This window comes from Rhineura floridana, chromosome 7 (assembly GCF_030035675.1).
Source record: "Rhineura floridana isolate rRhiFlo1 chromosome 7, rRhiFlo1.hap2, whole genome shotgun sequence".
In the NCBI taxonomy this organism is placed as follows: Eukaryota; Metazoa; Chordata; class Lepidosauria; order Squamata; family Rhineuridae; genus Rhineura; species Rhineura floridana.
This window is the reverse complement of record NC_084486.1, coordinates 115,413,180-115,438,317: the sequence shown is the minus strand read 5'-3', so window position 1 is coordinate 115,438,317 and position 25,138 is coordinate 115,413,180. Positions and strand designations below refer to the sequence as shown.

General features: G+C 42.2%; 1 protein-coding gene across 7 annotated transcripts in view; it reads left to right on the top strand.

The window, feature by feature from the left end:
* The window catches only part of LOC133389389 (phospholipid scramblase 1-like), a 30,569-nt gene extending 12,300 nt beyond the window's left edge, over window positions 1–18,269 (top strand). For 2 of the 7 annotated variants that reach the window (XM_061636954.1, XM_061636955.1), the window contains exons 2-8: window positions 40–72; window positions 2,558–2,682; window positions 8,880–8,922; window positions 10,082–10,308; window positions 11,285–11,446; window positions 12,497–12,658; window positions 17,498–18,269. In XM_061636954.1, coding sequence (XP_061492938.1) covers window positions 60–72; window positions 2,558–2,682; window positions 8,880–8,922; window positions 10,082–10,308; window positions 11,285–11,446; window positions 12,497–12,658; window positions 17,498–17,617 — 852 coding nt within the window. In that variant the 5' untranslated portion in view covers window positions 40–59 and the 3' untranslated portion in view covers window positions 17,618–18,269. Of the gene's footprint in view, window positions 1–39; window positions 73–1,029; window positions 1,085–2,557; window positions 2,683–8,879; window positions 8,923–10,081; window positions 10,309–11,284; window positions 11,447–12,496; window positions 12,659–17,497 lie in introns of those variants that run through there. The other 5 variants (XM_061636960.1, XM_061636958.1, XM_061636956.1 and 2 more) reach the window with 3 other exon arrangements.
* The last annotated feature ends 6,869 nt before the right edge of the window (window positions 18,270–25,138 follow it).

Below are 25,138 nucleotides of genomic sequence, written 5' to 3'. Positions count from 1 at the left end.
TGATCACACTGTAAAAGGAGTGTCTTATTTTCCCCACAGAAAAGATTGTATGCAAAACCATGGAAATGCAACGTGAGTAAAAATTTGACTTGTGTATGTGTGAGAGATCTGCTTTTGTGCTTGGATTTTGAGCTTGGAATATGCATTCTCATTTGTGAAAGTTTTGCTTGCATGAATGCTTCTCTGCTTCTGCTCTGATTTCTAGTCTGATGTAAGAGGGTGCTGAAGTTTACATGTGCTGTAAGAGCAAGACTTAAATTCATGCTACAAAAGCAGGAATCTCTTCTGTCAGAATACAGATTGGATGCCATATACTGGCTCAGCAGCTGACCTGTGCAACACAAAGGACTGACTGATGTGGGTGGACAAGTTGGGGTAGGGTGACAGCATCCCTTGTTGAGTCAAGTGTACATTGGAGCACATGGCTTCAACCCCCAATTTTCAACCATGAGAAGAATAAATACATTCTTGATGTGTTTCTGGTGGTGGCAGAAGATGGCATTACTGTCCCTGTCATAGGCCTTTCATAATAAGCTTGCAAATTAGCAGTCTAATAACTCTGTCTCCTAAAGCAGGAAATGTATGGTGTCTGATTTGTGGATCATTGTCTTTGACACCATGTTTATGATTATCTAAAGGACTTATGCTTTATCCTTCCCAATGCATTTTTCTATAGCCTTTTGTCTGCTTCCCAATTGTTCTGGCTTCTCCTGTTTAGCAGATTCATTGGTTTTCTTCTTTTTTCTTGTGGTAAGATTACCCATGTTTTTGTCTGCTACTAAGTGAAACTATAAGTCTTTCATCAGATATGCTTTTAAAATTAGCTTTATGGATACTTTGTTCCAGGTAAGTTTTGCACATACCTTACTGTGCATAAGGAAAGCATGCCAACTGGGAGGAAACTGACTATGAACTTTAGTTTAGCATTATGTTTGAACCAGGGATCATGGTATGTTTCAGTCCCAACAAAGCACAGTCTGTAGCGAAGGTTTGTTCTTGGCTTGCAGATCATGGTTTGCTTCCTCCCAGTGCGAGCTGGGAAAAGTGGGGATCAAAGAAATGGGTACAATTTCACTTGTGTTTGGTAAGTCATGGTTTATCATGACATGCATATGCAGTCAATGTCTCCATTAGCAGAAAATTCATCCTGAAGTCACAATAGTTTTTCAGAAGCGCACAGTATTATGATAAAATGAAATGAAATTATGTTCTGAACTAGTTTTGAATTGAAACTGGAGAGCACCTCATCCCTGTGTCCCTTGAATGCCTTCATCACATCCTCCAACAAGGAGGTTGTGGAAACCTCTTGCACAATGGAGTTCAGTATGTTGATGTTTCTTTTTAAGTTGCTGTGTGTATGGTAAATATTCCTGGCACTCCTTAGTGGATCTTTCAGCCCTTTGATAAAATGAAAGGTCTGTGAATGCTTTAATTTGATAGACTTTCTTTTTCCTGCGATGCAGCAGTTTTTATTTTTATTTTCAAAAAAACCTTGCAGATTTTTTTTTGCAAACTTGAATATACAATGCCAAATTAAATTCTATGTTATATTTAATATTTATGAGTCATATCTGTGGAATTATCCAAAGTGACTTGCAACAATAAAACCAATCCATAATCTAATATAAAACAGTAAGGCTGCCGTCTTAAGGCATGGGGAGTGTGGACACTGAAGGTGATTCTTCTACCTTATTGAATGGCCTGCTGGTCTCTTGCAAAAACTGATGGTTTTTTGTCATTGTTATTGTTGTTTTCCTTCGCATTGGGAACAGTGGGATGGAAATAAATGTTCCTGGGCTGGCATAATTTTCTCCCTGGTTTGGGAGCATGCCAGTGGGATGAGAAAGGCGGTATATCCTTCACACCCATACCCAGAGATTGACTGCATTGGAAACAACATTGTCTGGATTCTCTATAAAGACTCAGTGAACAAATGATGTCCGTCCTGAAAAAACATATGAGGAAACATATGATACAATTATGAATCCCGCTGAAGCTGCTCATTTAGTTACTACTGTTTTACAGTGCAATCCTAACCATGTTTACTCAGAAGTAAGTCCTGTTAAACTCACTGGGGCTTACTCCCAAGTAAGTGGGGTTAGGATTTCAGCCTTAGTGTCTTCAAAAAGTCTAGAGTAGGGGTTTCCAAACTGTGGTCAATGGACTAGTTTCATCCAAGTTGTCTGCAGCATGTCTGTGGATTTGTGGCTGAAGACAGAGAACAGCAGATCAATCGCATTAAATATTCATTTTTATTTTAATTATATAGTTTCTTTTCTTTCTTATATTTTATTGTATTGTATTGCAATTTGAATTTATGGAATAAAAATACAATTAAAAACCATATATCTAGCACTGCTTGTTACAATTGCTGCAACAGGCAGAAAATCATTATTAAGTAGTCCCCCCAAACCCTCACCAATTTTCAAGTGGTCCATGGGGCGAAAAAAAGTTTGGAAACCACTGGTCTAGCGATTAAAAGAATTATTAATGGTACTGTTTATTAGTTTTTGGTCTTTCCAAAACTCTCCTGGGTAACTTTCCTCAAATTTCCTAGGTCAGCCTGCAGCTTACGGAGCATTCCCACTTCAAAGTCAGCCTAATGCACCTGCACCTGTAATTTGGATGCCAGCACCACCTGCAATTCCCAAATGCCCTCCGGGACTAGAATATTTAAGCCAGGTACCTCCTCCTTATTTCCATTTTTTCCCCATCATTGTCAGTAACCAAGCCCAGGAGTCCCCAGATATGGTCACCACAGTTGCCGTGGTGGGCATTAGCTTAATGCTGTGAAACATAATTGGAAAGCCATATACAACAAGAAGCAGTTATTCCCTCCTCTTTAAAAACAAGAAGAAACACCCCCAACTTTCAAAAGCACATTGTCCTCATGTGAGTAGGTAGATAGCTGTCTACCATCTCCCTTCCCTCATTCCTTGCCATCCTCTGAATGCAGGGCTGGCCCAAGATATTTTGCTGCCTTAGGATAAGCAGTGAATGGTGCCTGCTCCCCCTATGAAGGTGCATAGTGCCTTCAGTGTAGCAGGCCCAAATCTATGGAACTCCCTCCCATTAGGAGTCAGGCAAGCACCATCCCCACTAAGTTTCAGTTAAAACTGTTTTATTTCAAGAGGCCTTTGCACCATTACTGCTGTTCTGGTGTTTTAGTTTCTCATGTTTATGTTTTACATTTTGTATATTGTGTGCTTTCTTTTGGAAGCCATTTTAGGTCCCAGATATGGTAAAAAGTATGTGTGCGTGTGTGTGTGCGTGCGTGTGTGCGTGCGGGTGTGCTGTACACACTGTAAAGATGTTTTAAAATATGGTGTTATTTTTGGGGGGGGGTTCATTGTTTTATTGTGCTGTATTGTAATTTTGCTTAATACTATATTTTGCATTGTATTATATTGTAGTTTGTCAGTTTTATTGTTTGTTATATATATAGATATTTTATTTGTTATTTTGTAAACCGCTTGGAGACTGTCTTCAGGTGTATGGTTTATTATTATTTATTAAATTTGTATCCCACCCTTCTTGCCAGTAGGACATACAAGAAATAAACATTTCAGATAAATAAATAATGTAGTACCCAAAGGCATCCGAGTTATTTCTGGCACTGAAAGCAGAAAGTTCCATAAGTGCTTCTTATCCTCCCTGACAGTTAAAATACAGTAAATGATAAATAACTAACCATTTGTGGCTTGTTCATGATGCCCCAAAGCAGCTGCCTTGCTTTGCCTGAAGGGAAGGCTAGCCCTCAATGAGTTGAAGCTAGCTGCACCCTTTCCAAATTCCTTTTTCTTGCCTGCTTCCCTGCATGCCCTCTTTTGCTACTCTTTCCTGCCTCTCCACCTCAGTAGATTCCTTTTCATTGCCCCAGAGTTGCTTTCGGCAGCAGAACCCACTCGCAGATGCAAATGAAGAACTGCCTCCAGGGCTGACCTCTGGCCCGCCCCACTTATCTTTGAGGAAAGAGAAAACAGAACTTTTGCACCAGCTTCAGAGAAAGATTGTGGCTGTTGCTGTTCTTTTCTACCTCTGGATTGAAAATAGACTCCTGCTGGAACAAATGAAGCTCTGTGTAACTGGGTGGTATATGTGTTAAAAAAAACTGCACTTAGCTACAGCTGCGTGCATGCTCACTGCCACAGGAATCCTTGGAACTGTAGTTTTTCTCTCAGCACTGCAATTCCAAGCAGTCTTAACAAACTACACTTCCCAGAATTCTGGCTGTGAGTATGCGGGAAATGTGCTTTAAATGTAGGTGTGTACACAGCCTAAAGTAAGGGCAGAGTTGTGGGAAGAAAGTATGATTGTATGAAAGTATGAAGAGTTGCAGAAACCAAAACGGATTTTTTGTGGGGCAGGGGGGTGAGAGGAGATGGAAACAATGTTCTTTGACTTGTGTCATTCATTCATTGGCGATCACTCGTGGCCGAGTAAGATTGTCTTCCAGAATAAGGTCTTTAACAGTGGGTCCGTAAGTGACTGTGGAGGCCAATTCTGGATCCACACAGCCTTCCACAGTGAGGACATAGGTTTCCAGATGGAAGATGGTCACGATGAGGATTTGCTTGACGTGCCTTCCGCTTAGCTTGTTTGTCCCTTTCGCCCTGTACTCATTCTTCTTCAAAGTCCATAGCACCTTTGATAATGGCTGACCTCCAGTTGGGATGCTCATGGGCCAAGGCTTCCCAGTTCTTGATGCTTATGTTACATTTTTTTTAGATTAGCTTTGAGAACATCTTTAAACCTCTTTTGCTGTCCATCGATATTCCATTTTCCATCCTTAAGTTGGGAGTAAAGTAGCTGCTTTGGAAGACGGTGATCAGGCATTTGACAACATGGCTGGTCCAGCGAAGTTGATGTTGGAGGATCATTGTTTCAACACTGCTGGTCTTTGCTTCTTCTAATACGCTAACATTAGTCTGCCTATCTTCCCAAGTAATTTGCAGAATTTTCCGGAGGCAGCATCGGTGGAATCTTTCAAGCAGTTGGGAGTGGCGTTTATAGATGGTCCATGTTTCACAGGCATACAGTAGGGTCGGTAGTACAATGGCTTTGTAAATAAGCATTTTGGTTTCCCTGCGAATATCCCAATCCTTGAACGCTCTACTCTTCATTCGGGACAATGCGGCATTCACAGAGCTCAGACGATGCTGAATTTCAGCGTCGATGTCAGCTTTTACAGAGAGATGGCTGCCAAGATAAGAAAAGTGATTGACATTCTCCAGCGTTGCACCATTAAGCTGGATTGATGGTGCTACAGGGGGATTGGTTCGCACTTGCTGATGAAGCACTTTGGTTTTTTCAATGTTAAGCGAGAGGCCAAGCTTTTCATATGCTTCTGCAAAGACATTTAGGACAGTTTGAAGATTTTCCTCTGAATGTGTACACTACACTTTCAATACTTCTCTTATTTTATAGTTGTCATTATTTTACTTGTTTTTATAACTGTATATGTATGCTTTGATTTGGATTCCTGCACTACGTAGGGGGTTGGACTCGATGGCCTTATAGGCCCCTTCCAACTCCACGATTCTGTGACAACCCAACCTGAGATCTTACAATAAAGGCCGGGTAAGAAATCTAAATAAATAAGGGAAGTGGGGGCAGTGTTTAATTTTTAAATGAAAAGTACAGGGACTTAGGCCCCTTGGGAAGGAACTGATGAAGCTGCCTTAGACTGAGCCAGACCGTTGGTTTACACCAGCCTTTCCCAACTAGTGTGCCTCCAGATGTTGTTGGACCACAACTCCCATCAGCCTCAGCCAGCATTGCCAATGGTCAGGAAAGATGGGAGTTGTGGTCCAACAACATCTGGAGGCACACCGGTTGGGAAAGGCTGGTCTGCACTGACTGACCGTGGCTGTCTCTGGGCTTTCAAGCAGGAAATCCCTCCCAGCCCAACCTGGAGATGCCAGGATTGAACCTGGGACCTTTTGCATGCAAGGCAGATTGTCTGCCACTGAGCTACGGCCCTTCCCCAACCTTTCCATGTATCATCTAAGCCCCTTCTCTTTCCTTGAAAGACAGGGCTACAGTGGCTCAGTGGAAAGAGACAGGCCGGCACTGATAGGTGCTGAGGCACTCTCAATACATTCCTGCTAGCTAGTACAGTAGGGCCTCACTTACCGGCGCTTTGCTTACCGGCGTTCCGCTAATGCGGCAACTTTCATTCCCCAATGTTGCGCTTTTGGGGCATTTTGGGGGCATTTTCGTGCGATGCGCCCCATCATACTCAATGGGGTTGCGCTTTACGGCGATTACCACTTTACGGCAGGGGTCCGGAACGGAACCTGCTGTATAAGCGGGGCCCGCCTGTAGAAATAATCATTGGGTTACCAAGCCCAGCTGCAATTTGTGGACCCCTGAGAAAGCATATAAGTAAGTAACAGAAGAATTAATGCCCCTCCATAAGCAAAAAAGCACAGTAGGAACAAAAGCTGAAGAGCCAGATATTTCTTGGAAGTTTCACCATATGCTAAAGAGGTAATCCACTCTTCACTTTTAATTTTACCTCTTTAGCAGTGCAAGTGGCTGCGATGGAATGTTCACAGAAACCCCACATGCACAAAGGTGGTGTTCTGAGGGAGCGCTGGTCGTCGTCCAAGGATGCCAAGTGTTCAGTAGGATACATGAAAAACAATCAGCAGCTGGAGTGGTTGTTGAGGCAGCAGGGCACCGTGGCTCTCCCGGTTTCCAAATGTGGTGGGTCACTGCAGCTGACGGAGAGGAAGATTAGCAAGAAGCGCAGTGCAGCAGAGCTAATCCACACACTACTACCACACCAAGCTCCCTGTCAGTCTCTGCCGACTGGGTGAAATAGTTAATGGCTGCAGTAAAGTAATTATCAGATAACAGCCAGCAGCCAGGCCTTAAATCTGTCAGGCTTGAGTTGAGGCAAAGAGGCCGACAACTACAGTCAGTGTAAATACTGGGTGGGAAGAGCCGAGGGAGTGGAGAACAGATGAGTCCTTTGGGAGTCCAAAGTCAAGGTACCAGAGATCCAATTAAGCAGGGCAGGATCGAAGACACAGGATCACAAGCCAGGCTGGCTATGAGGAGACACAGAAAGTCAACGTTGTTTCCAGCAAGAGCCCCAAGCCACTCACAGCCTTTTAAACTCAGCATCTGAGGAGAGATGTTTGTGATCAGACTGCCCTCTTTCGAGAGCTTGTGGTTCTTACACGGGCCAACTGCCTCTGTTGTTCCAACACCCATTGGTGTTTCCTCGCTGCTGGGCTCAGTGTAGCTTCCTGGTCTCTCTCTGACTCTAACAGGAGGGCTCCAGCAGAGTCCTGCTTCTTGTCTGAGAGTGAAGCATCTTGAGCTGCCTCTCTCCTGGTCCCCTCCGTTGAGTCTGAGGTGAAATGTCTCGAGTTGTCTCTCAACTGATCCCTTCCCCGGGGTCTGAAGTTTCCCATTCTCCTCCGAGGGAGGCATGACACATTTGGAAATTGGGAGAACAGTGGTGCCTCACCCGCACTACCTCAATGGCTGCTACTGCTGATTGTTTTTTATGCATGTGTATAGTTGTGTCAGAATGTGACACTTTTTATTTAGTGGTGTAATCAGTGGCGTCACTAGGGTTGGTGTCACCCGGTGTGGCCCACAGCGCCTTCTCTCTCAGACTCTGAGTAATCATGTGTGCAGCCTCTAGGATCACGCAACCGAATGACAGGGCCTGGGAGCGTGCCGCCACCTCATTGTCTGCCGCCGCTTCCACCTTCTAACAGCCGAGGAAGGCAGCCGGCGTGCCATGCGAAGACTCTCGTTGGTGCCTAGGCGGTGCCTGGGGAGGGGCAGCTCTGGGTGTCACCCCCATCTGGGGGTGTGACCCGGTGCGGCCCGCACCTGCTGCACCACCCTAGTGACACCCCTGGGTGTAATGTATTTATCTGTGTATTTTTACTTTTTATATTTCATTTTTCAAATGCAACGATAACCATAAAAACTAGAAGAGTTCATAGAATATACCGTCCAGTAAGTAAGGTGTATATAACCCTTTGCTTCATATTTCTTAACTTAAAGATATAGAGAAAAACAACAACCAGTATTATAAGTTGCTGGGAGACCTTTGGGTAACTAGCTTCTAACAAATCTAATGAAGAAGAGAGTTGAATAGGAAAGCTTACTATTACAGATATATTTAATGAATGCAAATAGTAATACTCCCAAGATATTTGCTATGTTGGCCTCCTTCCCCCACTCACCCCATCCCCATTTTTGGAAGAAAAAGTATAATGCGAAAGCTCACAATTTCTTTTCTTAAAGGAAAAAATGATTAGAGTTTTGAGTCAGGGGCATCACTACCAGGGTGCGGAGGGTGCGGCCCGCACCCGGGTGTCACCAAGAGGGGGGTGACACCCAGAGCCACCCCGTGCTGTTGCCTGGCAAGGCTGCTCCAACTCCTCCTCGGAGGCGGGCGGGCAGGCAAGACCGGGAGCAGCGTCGGCGGGACGAGGGAGGCGCGCCAGCATTCCCAGGCCTTCTCCAGCTGGGTGCCCCTCCGGCGCGCGCCCTCCCAGGGGCATGGACGGGGTGGCTGGCCTCGAGTGCATGCGCATGTGCGTGTGCATGCAAGCCCAGCCACCTCATCCATGCCCCTGGGAGGGCGCACACCGGAGGTCTGCACCCCCCCCCCGCACTCCCGCTAGTGACGCCACTGTTTTGAGTTACATTTTGTTATGGTATCTGCATATGAAATCCATTTAAAATATATATTAAAATGATAGAGCAGTCAATTTCATGTAAATTGTGAAAATATGTTTAGCTATTGTATAGCACATTAAATAATTGCATTTATGTAATGCATTTGTAATGCATTTCCGTTTTATCATTTATGCTTTCTGTTTTGTCTTTTACCATTGCAACAGCTTGATCATGTATCAATTCAAGAGCAGATTGAGCTCATGGAAAGTATGTATCTTGTTCTCTTACTTAAACCATTATTCAGCATTCAGAGTGATTTTCAAATTTGTGGCTGTGTTTTTTAAATCCAAGGTATTCCTTATATGTGGTAGATTAATGCATATTTATGTATTAAAGCTATGCATTAACTTAAGGCGGCATGTGATAAATAACAGCAGAATAAAATAAACTGAACACAGCATCAAAAATGGGGTGGGGTGAAACAGCAGCATGCTAGTAAAAGGTAACCAATTCGCCCGCTGAACTGTAGGTAAAAAAAAAAAAGTATTTTGCAAAAACGAGTCCTAGTGATTCTTTTCTTATTGGGACAAGATGCAGTAATGGCCACCAGCTTGGATGGCTTTAAAAGAAGATTAGACAAATTCATGGAGGACAGGGCTATCAATGGCTACTAGCCATGATGGCTGTGCTCTGCCACCCTAGTCAGAGGCAGCATGCTTCTGAAAACCAGTTGCCGGAAGCCTCAGGAGGGGAGAGTGTTCTTGCACTCGGGTCCTGCTTGCGGGCTTCCCCCAGGCACCTGGTTGGCCACTGTAAGAACAGGATGCTGGACTAGATGGGCCACTGGCCTGATCCAGCAGGCTCTTCTTATGTTCTTATGTTCTTAAGATCATTTTCACGTCTGGGAGCATTACTATACATAATAATAACATGATAAGCAAATCACACTGTGTATTTTAAAAATCAGGTACCAGTGTTGCTATCAAGATTACAGCACATGGGGGGGGGGTTAATCCTTTCCCTAGTCACAGATGATCTCTTTGAAAACATGCCTCACCCTGTGGCATTTAACACTAGGGGAAAGCACCAATAGGATTGTTTTCTCCATGACATGGGGGTGTGTGGATTTCATGGATATTGCAACGGGGAGGAAGGTTTGTACCTCCTCACATGCTGCAGTCTTTAACAAGGTCCCTCTGCACCTGGTTTCATGTGGTTAGACCTTCACTACGATACAGGCAACAAGTCAATGTAACGGCTACATTTCTTCATATGTTAATACTTCACAAGCTGGAAGATAAGGGGCTGAATGATCTTATAAGGCATTAGGGCTGCAATTGAGGCTGAAGTTGATGGCTCTTATTTTTGTTCTTAACAATCATAACAGGCCCTTGAATCACTTTTATTGATGTTGCTTCCTTTCCAGTGATAAGTGGCTTTGAAACTTGCAACAGATATGAAATAAAAAACTCTATGGGGCAGATGGTGTACTTTGCAGCTGAGGAAAACGACGATTTCACCCTGAATTGTTATGGGCCATTGCGGTCCTTCACTATAAAGCTCTTTGACAGTGCAAGCCAGCCAGTCATGCAACTGTCGAGAGATTTCCAGTGTTCCTGTTGCTGCTGTCCTTGTGCTTGCGGCTTGCAAGAGGTAAACCATGTGCATCTCCTTGTGCCTATGTTTAATTAGTTTTTCCTGACTATCAAGATGATAGCCTTTGGAGATCCCTCCTTATGCATCTTTGCAGATGTTGGTTGGCCTCCAATTTTTATTTGGCTTGTATCCAACAAAATCATCCTGTGAGCTCAAGGACCTGTGTATGCCACAGGACTTCCTCTCCTGGCATACCCACCCCAAATTCGTTGAGGGTTTTCCCCCAATCCTCCAAAGCAGATTTTTGCCGGTGAAGTGCAGGGAATGGAGAGGGACAGGAAGTCCTGTTGGCAGGCAAAGTCCTTGTGCTAGTGGGGCAACTTCATCAGATACAACTGTTTGAGTCTTTGCTCATATGGTTCCCATCATGTCTAACTATACTTACTCTTCCAATTTGTTTTAGTAGGGGTAGGAGCTTTTGTTTTCTGAGGCCACACTGGCAGTTTTAAGTGGATCATTGTCTACCATTGGCAAGGATACCTGTTCCATTTCAGACATTTAGAGCAGGGATTCCCAAACTGTGATCCATGAAATAACAGTGATCCACAAGCTTCATCCAAGTGGTCCGAGGCATGTCTGTAAAAACTACAATTAAAAATCATACAGCAACTAGCACAGCACATTACACTTGTTATAACAGGCAGAAAAAAAAACATTAAGTGGTCTGCCAAGACCTTCAGCAATTTTCAAGTGGTCCATGGGAAGAAAAGTTTGGGAACCACTGATTTAGAGTCCCTGCATATATTCATTTATGCAAATGTACACTTTTCCCCCCAAGAAAATATTTTGAGCTAAAAAACATTGTGTGTTTCAGGACACACTATATCTTCCATTAATCCTCCCCACCTTTGCATGTATTTTCATTCTTTGTATGCTCCGACTTTGATTGTAAACACACAAATTCTTATTTGAGTGCATCTGCACAAGACACAAGTTTGGCCTTTGTTCTAATTGTGCTGTATTTTTCTCAAAGCTTGAAGTTCAAGCCCCACTAGGCACAGTCATTGGTTACGTTAAGCAGAAGTGGCATCCCTGTCTGCCTAAATTTGTTATCCAAAATGAGGCCAGAGAAGATGTACTTAGAATGGCTGGCCCATGTGTGCCATGCCGCTGTTTTGAGGATGTTCATTTTGAGGTAAGTTAATCCTAAAACAGTTTTCCCAACTAGATATTTGACATTGAGATATCTTGTATCTGGACATTTACTGCATTCCTTATTGAGTCATTGAGTTGACTAATAGGAGCAGGAGCGAACATCCCTAGGCACAACTCTCTGCTTTGATCCAGCTTGGCAAGTTTATTGTGTTGCAGGGCCTTGCACCAGGTCTTGCACCAGCATGGCCATGGCTGTAGATCGAAGGGGCATATGATTTAGTGTGGGTGTGCTCCTCCCCTCTGCCACTCCCATCCCACCCCTATCTGGCCCCTTTCACTTTCTCTGCCAACATCTCACAGGAGTTTTGCCACTTTGTTTGTCATGCCTGTCATTGTATCTCAGTTTCTACCGGCATAGCAGGGCATTTGCCAAATCCTAGAACCTCACAGATGGTGGTTCCTACATACAGAATTGCACCATAAAGTAACCAACTTAAAGTAAGAGAAGGGAGACAAATAGATGGCAGATTTGTTCAGAAGCAGAGTTTGTTTTATACTGTACTGGGATCTGAGAGTATTAGGGGGAGGGTTGTAGCTCAGTGGAAGAGTATTTGCTTTGCGTCCAGAGGTCGCAGAGGCAATCCCCAGACATCTCTAGGTAGGGCTGGGTCTGCCTGAAATGTGGAGAGTCAATCTAGACATTGCTGAGCTTAAATGGGCCAGTATCTGAATTGGTATAAGGCAGCTTCCTGTGTCTTTATGTACAGGATGTTGCTCAGCCTGATGCTCTACTTGAAGTGACTTAGTGATTTGATGCTTTTAAACGAATAAAGGATTTATTGCCCTTGAAATGTATAGTTTTTAACTGAAGTTGAAGTTGACATATATCTGTTGATAAATTATGTATAATGATATACTTAGACTCGTGTATATTTAGTACTATTTAATAATTTTAATTAGCATTGTGCATTATTTTGTATTTTATCTTGTACTATGCACTTTGTTTTGTTGAATGTGCTCTATAAATGTAAGTAAATGGAAAAATATTTTCTTGCCATTAACATGTTCTCCTGTTCATATTAAAAACCAGGTGAAGGCACTGGATGGGAAGTCTACAGTTGGAACAATTTCCAAGCAGTGGACTGGCTTAGCAAGAGAGGCGGCTACAGATGCTAGCATCTTTGGAATCCAGTTCCCACTGGACCTGGATATTAAAATGAAAGCAATTGTGATTGGAGCTTCCATCCTCCTGGTAAGCCTTATCAGACTTTACAATCCATTAAACTAATAGAGTGATTTTATGGTACACTACACTAGGGATGGCATCCATTGGTTATGTTAAGCCAGCATAACGTTTTCTAGATCCAAACCTGTTCAGGAGTAGGGATGTGGGAGAAATTTGGTAAAGTCAAACTGGACGTCGGCTGGTCCTGACCCTGGAACACCCCTTCTTTTGGACTTACACCAGCCTTGACTCAGATGGAATGAGGGATTTACATCAGCACATCTCTGGCTGAGACAGGGTTGGTGACTTATGCTGGCACAGCACTGGTTGAGCTGGGGTTCAGCTGGCTGAGCCAAAGATTTGCCAGATCTTAATTTGCTCATCCCGGCAGATCTTGGGTTTTGATTGTTCCTTTGGTTTCTCAAGTGTATCCTAAAATTGAGATCTTCAGGACAAGCAACAAGGGCATTTATGAATTTCATGCAGGCTGTCTGTAATTGCAAAGCTTCATAATTCTCAAGCCCCTCCACAATGTTAGAGAACTGGTCTCCATTATTTCTCCCAGCTGCAGTTGTTAACTGTTCCTAAAATTTTGTCCAGAACATTTCTTCTCCAACAATACAAATGGTAGAAAGTACTTTTACTCTTTCAGTCATTGTATTTTGGTTGCTTTGGATTAATTGCTGCAAGAACAGCTCAAGCCCCATATCAAAGGAACACAAATGCAGCATAGTCATAGCTAGGGATGGTAGAGAATTTTCACTAAATTGGATTTCTTATAGAATTGCTTTTGGCCCATCTGACTACTTGGAATCATTTGCAACTGTTATCAGCATGGGTTTTAAAAAAATCTGTGGCGAAGTTTATGATATTGTCTTTGTAATCAGCTTTTCTTTAAACTGCTATAGTGAACTACTGTATCAATGAGGTGTTAACAATCACCATGAACCAGCTTTGATCTTTTTCTTTGTGTTGTTAATTCACAGTAATTGTGCATTAACATTTATGTTAATTTATCTCGTGACCTGTCTGTTTAAATGCATTTGTTTTCTATCACTTATTTGAGGGCGCAGGGTTTTTTTAAAAATCTGTTGGAAATAGTGACAGTGACTAAGTATGAGTTTGCATGGTTTTGACTGGAGAATAGAGATTGCAATGCAGCCTCCCTAACACTCAAAGCTGAAACATATTGTTTTCTGTCTTAACCACCTCTCATGATCCCTGTAATTGTTACCAAAACAGCCTTTTACTGTTTATTTATATTACCTATTTATAATAATCCTACTGCAATCAGCAGCCACCACTTACCTGGGAGTAAGCCTGTGACATCCTTCCCCAGCACCACCTGTGAAGCTCTCACTTGTGGCTACCAGCAGACAGGAACGTCAGGTTTTCTTCTTACCCTTTACAGCTCTAGCACAGATTTCAACAAATCCCCCTGCTAGGCCTTACTACCCCACACTCTGTATCTCTTATAACCTTTAGACTGTGTCTTAGTCCCTGCCAGGCTATCTCGATACCTTGTGTCTATGGGTATAGGTAATTCCCAAACCCCCCTGCAGCCTCTTGCACTGAAGCATACAGCCCTGGGTTTCTCTGTGGGACTGGATACACTTTCCTCCGATCCGCCGCTGCCACCATTCGATACAAACTGTTCAGCCTTGGTTACTTTACTATTCCCCCTGGTATGTGTTTCCCAGCTGAAGGAATCAGGCTTATGTTTAACTAAAAAATATTTATTTAGTATAAGAAATAACAAGATTACTTAATTACTTTGTTGACAAGCTTATGGTTTCATCTATATTCTGTTATGTACTTGACTTCTTACTAATTGCCTCAGACCTCCAACTCACTCTCAACAACAACACCAAACACCATCCACCTCCTCAATTCACCTTACAATCCACCACCTCACAATTCACCACCCAATTCACCTGTCAAACACCACCCAGATTGAACTGTCATTCTTCCATTTATACTCCCAGCCATTCAAACACTCAGCCAATCATCCAGCATTCTACTGCTCATGTACTCCCCCCTCCTCTTTCACTCCATTTACCATATGTCTTCTATATAACCAGCACTTACCATATTTACAATATAAGCAGGAACATCACAAAGCCCCATTCAATTTTGTTGCTTACATCAGAGTAGGCATGGCTTTGTTGCAGACTAATGCTGCCAAGAAGAGAAATCTGAAACTTTTTTAAAAAATGAGAATATGACTTTAAATTGAGAATATGACTTTTTAAAATCGGAATATGCTGTCTTTCTTGGAGGCACATATTTACTTGCTCAATGCCTTTCCCTCTTCGTGTTTTGCTCACAACATCCCAGAAGGGCAGAATGAATGCTCACTACATGTTGGGTGGGTGGGTGGGTCCCCCAGTTAGCCCCCAGTTGCTATGGACTGTCTGCTTCAGCTTATTACATTAAGGATATTCTGCAGGTACACTTAATTACAGCCAGTTATACTTTTGTGTCATAGAGTAAACCTGATGAAATCCAAAGAATGCCTACTCAGGACCAGCGTTGCCAGGCTCAGGGCCTGAGAATGATTCTGTATCTTTAAGAGAAGAGAAAATTCAGCCAAGTGCAGGTTTTCTTGCAACACTATAATAGGAAAAACCACAAGGTGAAATTCTCCCTTCCCCCTGTACAACTTTTAAAGATACAAAAGACCTCTTGGAGGCTGGACCATTACCGTGTTTGAAGAAAACCTGCACTTGGCTGAATTTTCTCTTCTCTTAAAGATACAGAAACATTCTCAGGCCTTGAGCCTGGCAACCCTACTCAGGACTAAGCTTTAGTGAATACACTGAACATGTAAATACAGGGAAATATGCACAAGGGGGAAAAGGAAGAAGGCTTTCTAAAGGTTGCTGACTTCACTTTTCATCAGCAAAGGAGAAAAATGTGTTTGAAATACATATAAAATTTTGTCAGAAGAAGTCATAGTTCTTCTGTAGATGCTGAAAATGTATTGCAAATAACTTTTTATTAAATATATATATTGGCAGATATAAAAACAAAATTGAAACATCACTTGTAAAAGTACTTTCTCCTAAAAATATATATACTCACATTTTGATTTAGCTTACAATACGTAATTTTGCGAAAGGTGCTCTATTAACTTGGTTTAACTCTGCAGAGGTTTTTCAGTTTTAAACTGCAAATCAAGTTCTGAAAATGAAATTAAAAAAATAGTTATGGGGTAGGGGAAGGTTGTTGACAGTCTTCGGACAGCAGGAAGCCTGAGGCAAGATACAGAGTTGATGGGTGATTATGTCCCTAATTTACATTTAAATAGGGAAAAAAACAGACAATCAACAGAAAGAATGGTAGTAGCATTAGGAATTATGGAAATAATTGTGTAATTTTTCCGATAGAAAAAAAAATAGAATCAGCATTCATGAAAATAAAGAGGGAAAAAATGGCAAATCATAACTGCCAGCCAATCTGTTGGAATGTATAACAGGATGTAATCAACAGACAAACTCCCTCTAGTGATAGCAGCACAATTCATTGCTTATGCTGAGGTAGCTTGAGCAGTACATGAGCTCAGGTTGTTCAGGTGCTATTACTGGTCAAATAATGCATTAACATCCAGAGGTGTAGCATCCTGTGGGAAGAAGGCAGAGAAGTATTATTATTATTATTAGAGCAAGTCTAGTGGAGGCATCCAGTGTTCTGTCCGTTCCATCTGTACTCGATCAGTTTTGATTATTGCAGCCTGAGGATGTGTACAAACTGCATGAAGAAGTGCAGCTGACCACTTGCTCCCTTGACCCTTGCCCATCTTGGCTTCTTAGATCTAGCCATAAGGGGTTGATTGGGTGGGTCCAGGGAGTGATTAATGCTTTACTGGAGGAGGGTAGAGTACCATCCGCCTTGAAGGAAGCGGTGGTGTGTACTTTCCTTAAGAAGACCTCCTTGGGCCCAGAAGTGTTAAATAACTATTACCCAGTGACAAATATCCCTTTTTTGGTATTCCAGAAGTATTTCAGAAGGTAATGGTGGTCCAACTTCAGGCATGCATGGAAGAGACTAAATAAACTGGATCCATTTCAGTCTGGCTTCAGGCTGGTCATGGCATTGAAACTGCCTTGGTCACCCTGATTGATGACATTTGTTGAGAGAGAAAGGGGGGGTGCAACCCCACACATTCTTCGTGATGGCTTTTGATACCCTTGACCGTTGCTCCTACCTCCAGGGCCACTCCCAGAAAGTAGTTATAGGAGGCTTCTGTTTGGCTCCATGGAAGCTTTCTTGGGGTGCCCTGTAGCGTTCCATCTTGTCCCCTATGCTATTCAACATGTATATGAAGCTGCTGAGAGTAGTGTTCAGGAGTTTTGTAGTGAAGTATTATCAATACATAGATGATGCTCAGCTCTGTGTCTCTGTTCTGTCTGAATTGGGAGAGGTGGTGGAAGTGCTAGACAGGTGTCTTGGGGCAGTGATGGGCTGGATGTGGGCCAATAAATTGAAAGTGAATCCTGAAAAGACAGGAGGTATTATGTGTTCCAGGTTTTTGAGTCAAGGACTCAAAGAGAGCCTGTTCTGGATGGGGTTGCACTCTCCTGGGACAGGTTCATAGCTTTTGGGTGCTCCTGGATCCAACATTATCAGTGGAGTCTCAGGTGGCCTCAGTGGCTAGAAGTGCCTGTTTCCAGCTGCAGCTGGTTCACCAGTGACAGCCCCTTTTGGACATATCTGAAGGGCCACAGGTTCCTCATTCTTGCTTTAGATTTTTTTTTTTTTGCAGTAGTCTTTTGTAAATAGTTTTGGGTTAGCAGTTGTAAAATATAAATGAAGGCATTTCTGGATTTTAGTCCAGAGTTAATGTATTTTTCTTTTGCTGTGTAGGATTTTATGTTTTTTGAACGCAGTGGAAACACGAATAGAAGAAACCAGCGAACTGGGCTGCATGGGATACCTGGAGGTCACAGGAATGTTCATGGGATACATAGAGGTCGCAGGCGTTGACGCAGAACGATTTTGCAGTATGAATATGAAAATCATGGTGTCCCAAGGCTGTTTATTAAACAAGTTACAGATGCAACCTGTAGGAGGGATTTTTGTTTTGTTTTGTTTTGAAAGTCGCTTATTTCTGTAACTTACAAGTATGCCTGTAGCCTTACACCCTCCAAGTCATAATATTTGCTATGTAACTCAATAAATTGAAAAAATACCACTGTTTAAAAAATAATATTTTCATGCAGCAGGTATATCTCAGTATAAATAATAATAAATATGTATGTATAAATGAGATTAACCTGTGTTCAGGACCACCAGTTGATAGTAGTAGAGGGGCAAAATCCTGCCCTCCATTTTTCTTCTCTGCTGCTGTTGAAAAGCCAAACTGATAGCAGTCAAGGAAGTGACCAAATTACAGCTGTTCAGGTTAGCTTTAAGTATTTTCTTCTATATGACAGTGATTATTTTTGCCGTTAAAAAAACAACAAATTTTATATTTCAGGTATAACAAAGAAAAATGTTAGCAATAATTTTGTGCTAAATTGTTGTGTAACTATTTTGTGCAGTTGTAATCTTTTTGTAAGCCACATTGAGCATGCCAGTGGTCATGCATCTCGCTAACCTACTAAATAACTAATTTAAGTAAATGATAATGATGATATTTTGGCTTTCAGCAGTTTGCTCCTATTGAACTCAAAAGTAAGTCCCACAGGATATAATGGGATTTACTTCCAGGTAAATGTGTATAGTATTGTAGTTTCAAAAAAGGAAATGGCATGTTCAGTTGAAACTTGGCCTGCAAGGATAATCTGTACTCAGAAGTAAGTTTCCAAATAATGGGCAGCTGTAAGGAACCTTTGACTCTTCAAATATTGCTGCATTACAGCCCCCATAAGCCCTGGCCATTTGTGATTCTTGCTAGGGCTGATGGGAGTTGTAGCTCAGCAACATCTGGGAGCCAAAGGTTCTCCACTCCTGATGTATGGATTGTACTTGAGGATCTTCCTCCTTCTCCCCCACCTACAGGTCACCAAGCCTCAGCATCCCCCCCAGCAAATCACCAAACTGCCTCCTTCCCCCTCTCTACAGGTTGCCAAATGGCTGCCTCCCCCCTTTACACCTTCTCCTGCAAAGAGGAGGAAAGCAGAGGAAAGAGGCAGCAGGCTGAGGCAAGCTGCGCAGGAACACTCAGGACAGGTGGAGGCAGCTCCTCAGCAGCCTTCCTGGTCTCCTGCCACTTCCCTGTTTCTCACCCTCTTCCACTGAGGCTGAAACAGCATTGTCAATGAGGTGTGTGGCAGCAGCAGTGGCAGAGCAGGACAGTTGCTGAGGAGCTGCCCCGGCTCGCCATGACTGTTCTTCCACGGCTCACCTGGGATACCTGGTTGCTGCCACTGCCTCTGCCAGGGCCCTGCAGCATTTAGAAGGCTGCCATCTACATTGCAAACTACATCCTGATGACAGCCTTAGAATAATATTCACTAATAGGCAAAAAAAACTTGCGGTTTAAGAACGTACCTATAGCCCACAGATATTTCTATCAAACTTTAGAAAGCAGGGAAATTGGGCAGCTATAGGGAATGCACCAGGGGAACAGGACACCTGACCTCCTCTCTGAGATATTGTACTGCCCTACAAATTTGTCAAAATGCAAACACAATTTGGCTTGGTCTTTTGCAGTCCAATCCACTTCCTGTGTAGCTTGGAAGAATTTGGTAACACATGCCTCTGAGCATATGGCCTTTTGTATAAGCCATAAGGCGGGGTATAAATAAATAAATAAATAATAAGTAATAATAATAATAACACTGACAGTTGGTTCTTACTGAGCATGCCCAACATTATCACTCAGTTCAATGCAAAATTTATTAAATAAATTAAAAATCAGCCAGGCATTTTTTAACTTTTAAACTGCAGAAGATGAAGGTCAGAGTATGGGGCAAGGTCAGTAACAGGATTACAGGTACTCTGTGAACATGGATGATTTTTAATTAACTTCAACAGATTATGACAACTCTGACAGAAAAAAGTCCAAAATGGATCTGGTTCTTTTCCCTCTCTTTTTAGACTTTGAACTCTCAATTCTTTCTGTGTGTTTTGTTTATGGCAATGAAAATTTACAGGGCTGTTAAGCAAGCGTTTTTGAGTGCAGGAATATAGGTTTTGTAAGGTTTTGTTTTGAAATGAGCTTATAGGAAGCATCAGAATGGCATGGGGTATTTTCAATTTAACATTGCAGAATGTGTAAAATCCACGTTGGCTATATGGCTATAGTATGCAGCCACTCTTGTGGCTGTATAATTATATATAAGATACAATGAGAGCACTTCTCAGGAGTAACTTTGGTTCCTCTTACTTTGAAAGGCATATTGCTTCATTTGGGGGAAAGAAACCCAAGGGATATTATTCCCATCCACCAGGCAACAATACAGCTCAGTATGTTTCCCTGCTCATAAATCCAGGCTTTTGAAAATATTATAAGATTTTCAGCTTTGAATGTGTTGTTTAATTCCTTCTGATTTAGATAAAACTATTGCATAAAACATTTATAGTATGAGATTCCCAGATGGCTTTCTCTCAAAGTCCTCTTCAGCTATGCCATTGCTATCAATTGTTATCTCTTGCTGCATATAGGCCAAAATTATATACTTATTTAAACCTTAATGTCTCTGAAAAATGAAATGGACTGCCTTCAAGTCAATCCCGACTTACAGCTACCCTATGAATAGGGTTTTGGTGGTAAGCGGTATTCAGAGGGGGTTACCATTGCCTCCCTCTGAGGCTAGTCCTCCCCAGCTGGCTAGGGCCTTCTCAGTTTGCCACAGCTGCACAAGCCGGCCCCTTCCTTGTCCACAACTGCCAGCTGGGGGGCAACTGGGCTCCTTGGGACAATGCAGCTTGCCCACGGCTGCACAGGTGGCAGGGCACATAACCCCTGAGCCACTCACTGTGGGGGTGATCATTAGCTGGCTCTTGACACCCAGAAGACACAAGCGGGGATTTGAACTCACAGACTCTGGACTCCCAGCCAGGCTCTTCTCTCCACTGTGCTATATAGGAGCTGAAAAGAATCTTGATTGGCGTGTTATATATTCCTGAAGAAAAAAAACGTTTTGGCAAAACCAAACAACCTAATAAAACTGTTGTATACAGAGGCGCAGTTACACAAATTGCTTTCTGTTGGCTTAGTAAAACACGCTAAAACATAACTGCTAGTAACAAATTCGTAAGTCAGCTCCAATACAGAAGTAAATAACTTAAAACCCAATTAAAACATCTGGCCTATACAGGAAGCTACCCACATGCTTTACTAGAGGAAATGATTTACCCCATCCCTGTTTCCGTTGTGACCCATCAAGACATCCATAGCAGAAGCCCTCCAGTCATGCATTATGACCTTCTAGGCTACAGATAGGGATGGGTAGAAATTTGATTCAGTTTGCATGTCAAGCTGAAACTATCAAATTCACTCTTTCCTAAACAATGTAAGAACCAAAACATAGTCATTCTTTGAAATTGGCACTTACTCCAATTTTGCAATGCAGCTCGCCAGCCAAACAATGTTTACAAAAACGCAGGCGTTAGGGGAAAGCGTGCATAAAAAAAATGAATATATGAGTGAAAATAACATACAAAATGCATTATATGATGAGAAATTGCTTTAAAAATGTGTATAAGTCAAAACTGCCTACAAAAATGTGCATGTTAGAAAGTTTGCACTAAAACGCTAAAGAATTTCCATGAGATTTTTTTTAAAAATAAAAATTGCAAAATTGCTGCAGAAATGTGGAGAACTGAATTTAAGACTGGAAAAACTAGAAACTGAGAGAACCGAAATGGACAGATCCTTCCAAGCCTAGCTACAGATAATATAAATGGTTTATTGCCTAAACTGTGGTCTATGGGCCACCAGTAGTCCATGAGTTTATTTCAGGTGGTCCACGGCATGTCTGTAGATTTGTAATTGAAGATGGGAGGCAATTTATTTTGAAATGTATACTTACTGCTTTTATGTCTTATCTATAGTGTTTATTGCATTAGTTTGAAATCTATGACATTCCAATTGCAGTACAATCAAACACAATATATAAGAAATAAAAGAAGCAATAAAAACATAGTTAAAGATCACATAGCACTTAGCACAGTGCACTGCAATTGCCACAACAGGCAGAATGATTATTAAGTGTTCTGCCAAGACCCTCAGCAAATTTCAAGTGGTCCTTGAGGGAAAAAGTTTCAGAATCACTGGTATGAGAATGCCTTGTAGGTTTCAAGCAAAACCTGCTTTCTGGATTGTTTTCATTCAGTGAGTGGAGAGGCTATATATAACAGACTCAGGATTGAACCTTGCTTCCAAACCAAACACAGTCTATGCCCATCTGTCAGATGGTGGCCAGAGCACACTACCCATCCTATATATTGGCAGTAGTAAATTTACAGCGCATATCCACCCTTCCCCATATTTGCTAATAGCAAACTGATTCTCTGTACCGATGCTTGTGTAGACAGAATGCCACCATCCACACAAGATGGAAGTGGCAGCAAGTTTGGAGGAACCCCAATATTTGCAGATGTGTAAGACAGGTTAGAACAAACACACTTTGGGGTGAACCCTCCCCACTAAACAGCCCAATGAGAACTGAGCATGTTCAGTGGTCAGAGAATGGTAAGAGTCATTATTAATTTGCTTTCTTACCCACCCTTTAGCACAAGGATTATAACTAGGAATGGAATTAAAACTAGGGATGGAAATTTGAGTTTTTATGTTCTTAGGAAAACATAGATGGTGGACTGGAACTCTGAACAGCACCTCATTTTGTTGCCGACATGACTTGGATTGTTCTATAGCTCAAGCCTCGGATATGTTGCCCATCCTGCCTGAATTTCTTATTTTCTCTTTCTCACCTATTCTTAGCATAAAGTTTCTCTGAAAGCAAAATTCAGCAGGCACAAACGAAGGGCACAGGCAGTACTTATAGGGAAGAAGTATGATGTTAACATATGACAAGAAAAAAATCATGATACTGTTGTAGAAATTCAAACATGGATTCAAATAAATGTGAGCTCAAATACTGCTCTGCTAGTCAACATACCATGTGGACAACAGAGGGCAGTGGTGTTGTAGCTTATTTCCATATGCATATTCTTTCCAGTTTCTTTGAGATGCTGGTGTTCCAAGGGTTACCAGTCCCATCACCTCACTGACAGAGTTATATATGCTATTTAACACTCCAGTTATATTTCTGGAGTGATATGACACAAAGAACTATTCTTCACACTGAAGCAACAAAGTTAACATCTTAGAAAACATTTAGAAATATGTGCCTGTAGCACTTGACTAAACAAATAAAACAAAATCCACTGCACTGGAGGTATTTTATAGTTAGTCTGGCTGAGACGGTGGTAACAGTTGCCTCCGTTTAGCTTAAGGTACGTAAGAGAGCAGTATAATCATTATTGCTTTTTGACTGTCCTGTCCCAGTTTTGACAAGTAAAGCAGATCTGACAGAATAGTGCCAGGGGCATTCCAGTTACTGTAAACCTTCAAGGGCATTGCTATCACAATGATGTGATGAGCAGAAGCTTAGAAAACAACGTACACCAGCCCCCCCAAATTAAAATGTATTTATTTACATAAAACGTATCTATGCTTCTTTTTCATAATGTTCACAGCTGCTTACAGAAATGGGCAGAGCAATCCAAATCCCGCTTATGTGGTGGTGGTGGGGTTGGAATTATCCGCTCTCTCAGCTAAGCTGGCCTCCTGCTGGCCACCATCAACAGCATGTTGATGTCATGTCACTGCTGTCATCCTCCCCTTTCTGCCTGGTGAATGGACAAGCAGGAGACCTGCTAGTGGTACCCCTATGAGTGGAAACCCCCAAAATTGGATGGTCCAATGGTGGGGGGTGGCCTGGGAGCCATTGAATCCTGAGCCAGTCTTATAGCCAGCATCAAGCCCAATATGGAGCGGTTGCGGCGTCAGCCTCCCATTTTCTGTTGCCTCTGTGAGCAGGCAGGCTGCAGGTGTGTCAGTGGCTCTACTGCTCCGCAAAGCCCAGTGGGCAGGGTGAGTGGGTTAGCATTGCAGCCTAAATAATTAAAAACAAAACCAGAATAAAATTAGAACAATCAAGAAAAAACAACTCATCAGCTCATCCTACAAAATGTGAGACAAAACCTGAGGAAAAGCAGATAGGCAAAGAATTTCGAAATATAGAGGCAGTAAAGGCCCTGCTTATAGCCATTAATGTTTTAAACCAATGCAAAGAAAGCATATAGACCAGGGCTTGATGTGCCTACCACAACTAGGAGGCTTTCACAGAAAGAGTCAGTCCTCTATTGTGTGGATTGTGATGTCACGGATCTGAAGCCAGAAACCTTGCAGATTAGGCACTGGATCCCTACTACAACTCCAAATGGGCACTTTATAGTGCACTCTCGCTCTCACTCTCTTAAAAAAATACTTTTCCAGTTGTCATTAAGCCGTTTGGACTGCCTTAATTCTAATATAAAAATCTTAATTATATATTGGTCAATAATGGTACAACAGAGCATTGTAAGCGTGGGTAAAAAAACACAAGAAAGACAAAGGCATAGCAGTGCAACAAAACACAGAAAAAAGATTTATTATTAGGAAATCAGAATCACATGGCATTCAAAAATGAAAGAAAGCAGTTCAAATCTTGGTGAAAAGCAAACTTTCCTAATTCCAGGATGAAATGAAAGAGACAAGGCACATACTTACTTAGTCACACAGGATTCTAGAGCTAAAAGTCCATTTTCAGAAACTGTACTCCGACTGCAGAAGGCTAGGCACCAGCTTCCATAATGCAGAAAACAATATTTACAGAAATGACAACACGTAGCACACAAGAACACCACGAGAGCCATGCTAGATCAGTCCAGCCTCCTGTACTTACTGTGGCCATCCAGATGCCTATAATAATAATAATAATAATAATAAACTTTATTTCTACCCCGCCCTTTTTCCAATAGGACTCAGAGCGGCTTACAACTAAAAAACAAAACCATTAAAACATACAGAAATATACAATTAAAAATAGAATTAAACTATAAGAAAAATTAAAACCATAAAACATACGTTAAAAACAGTGGACAATTTAAAATAATAAAATCATATCCTATAGTCACCAATCCTATGACACTTAATCCTGGTCGTTCTCTATCCCAAATGCCCGTTGAAATAAAACAGTCTTTACTTGTCGCCGGAAAGACAGCAAGGAGGGAGCTAATCGCACCTCACTCGGAACGGAGTTCCATAGCCTAGGGGCGGCCACCGAAAAGGCCCTATCTCGTGTCCGCGTCATATGTACTTGCGAAGGTGTGGGGAGCACAGGAAGGGCCTCACCTGAAGATCTCAAATCCCAGATAGATTCATATAGGGAGATACGATCTGTCTGGCCTATGGGAAGCTCACAAGCAGAACATGAATGCAAAAGCATTCTCCTACATGCGCTCCTCAGCAACTGGTATTCAGAGGTATTGGAGGTAGTACATAGCCATCAT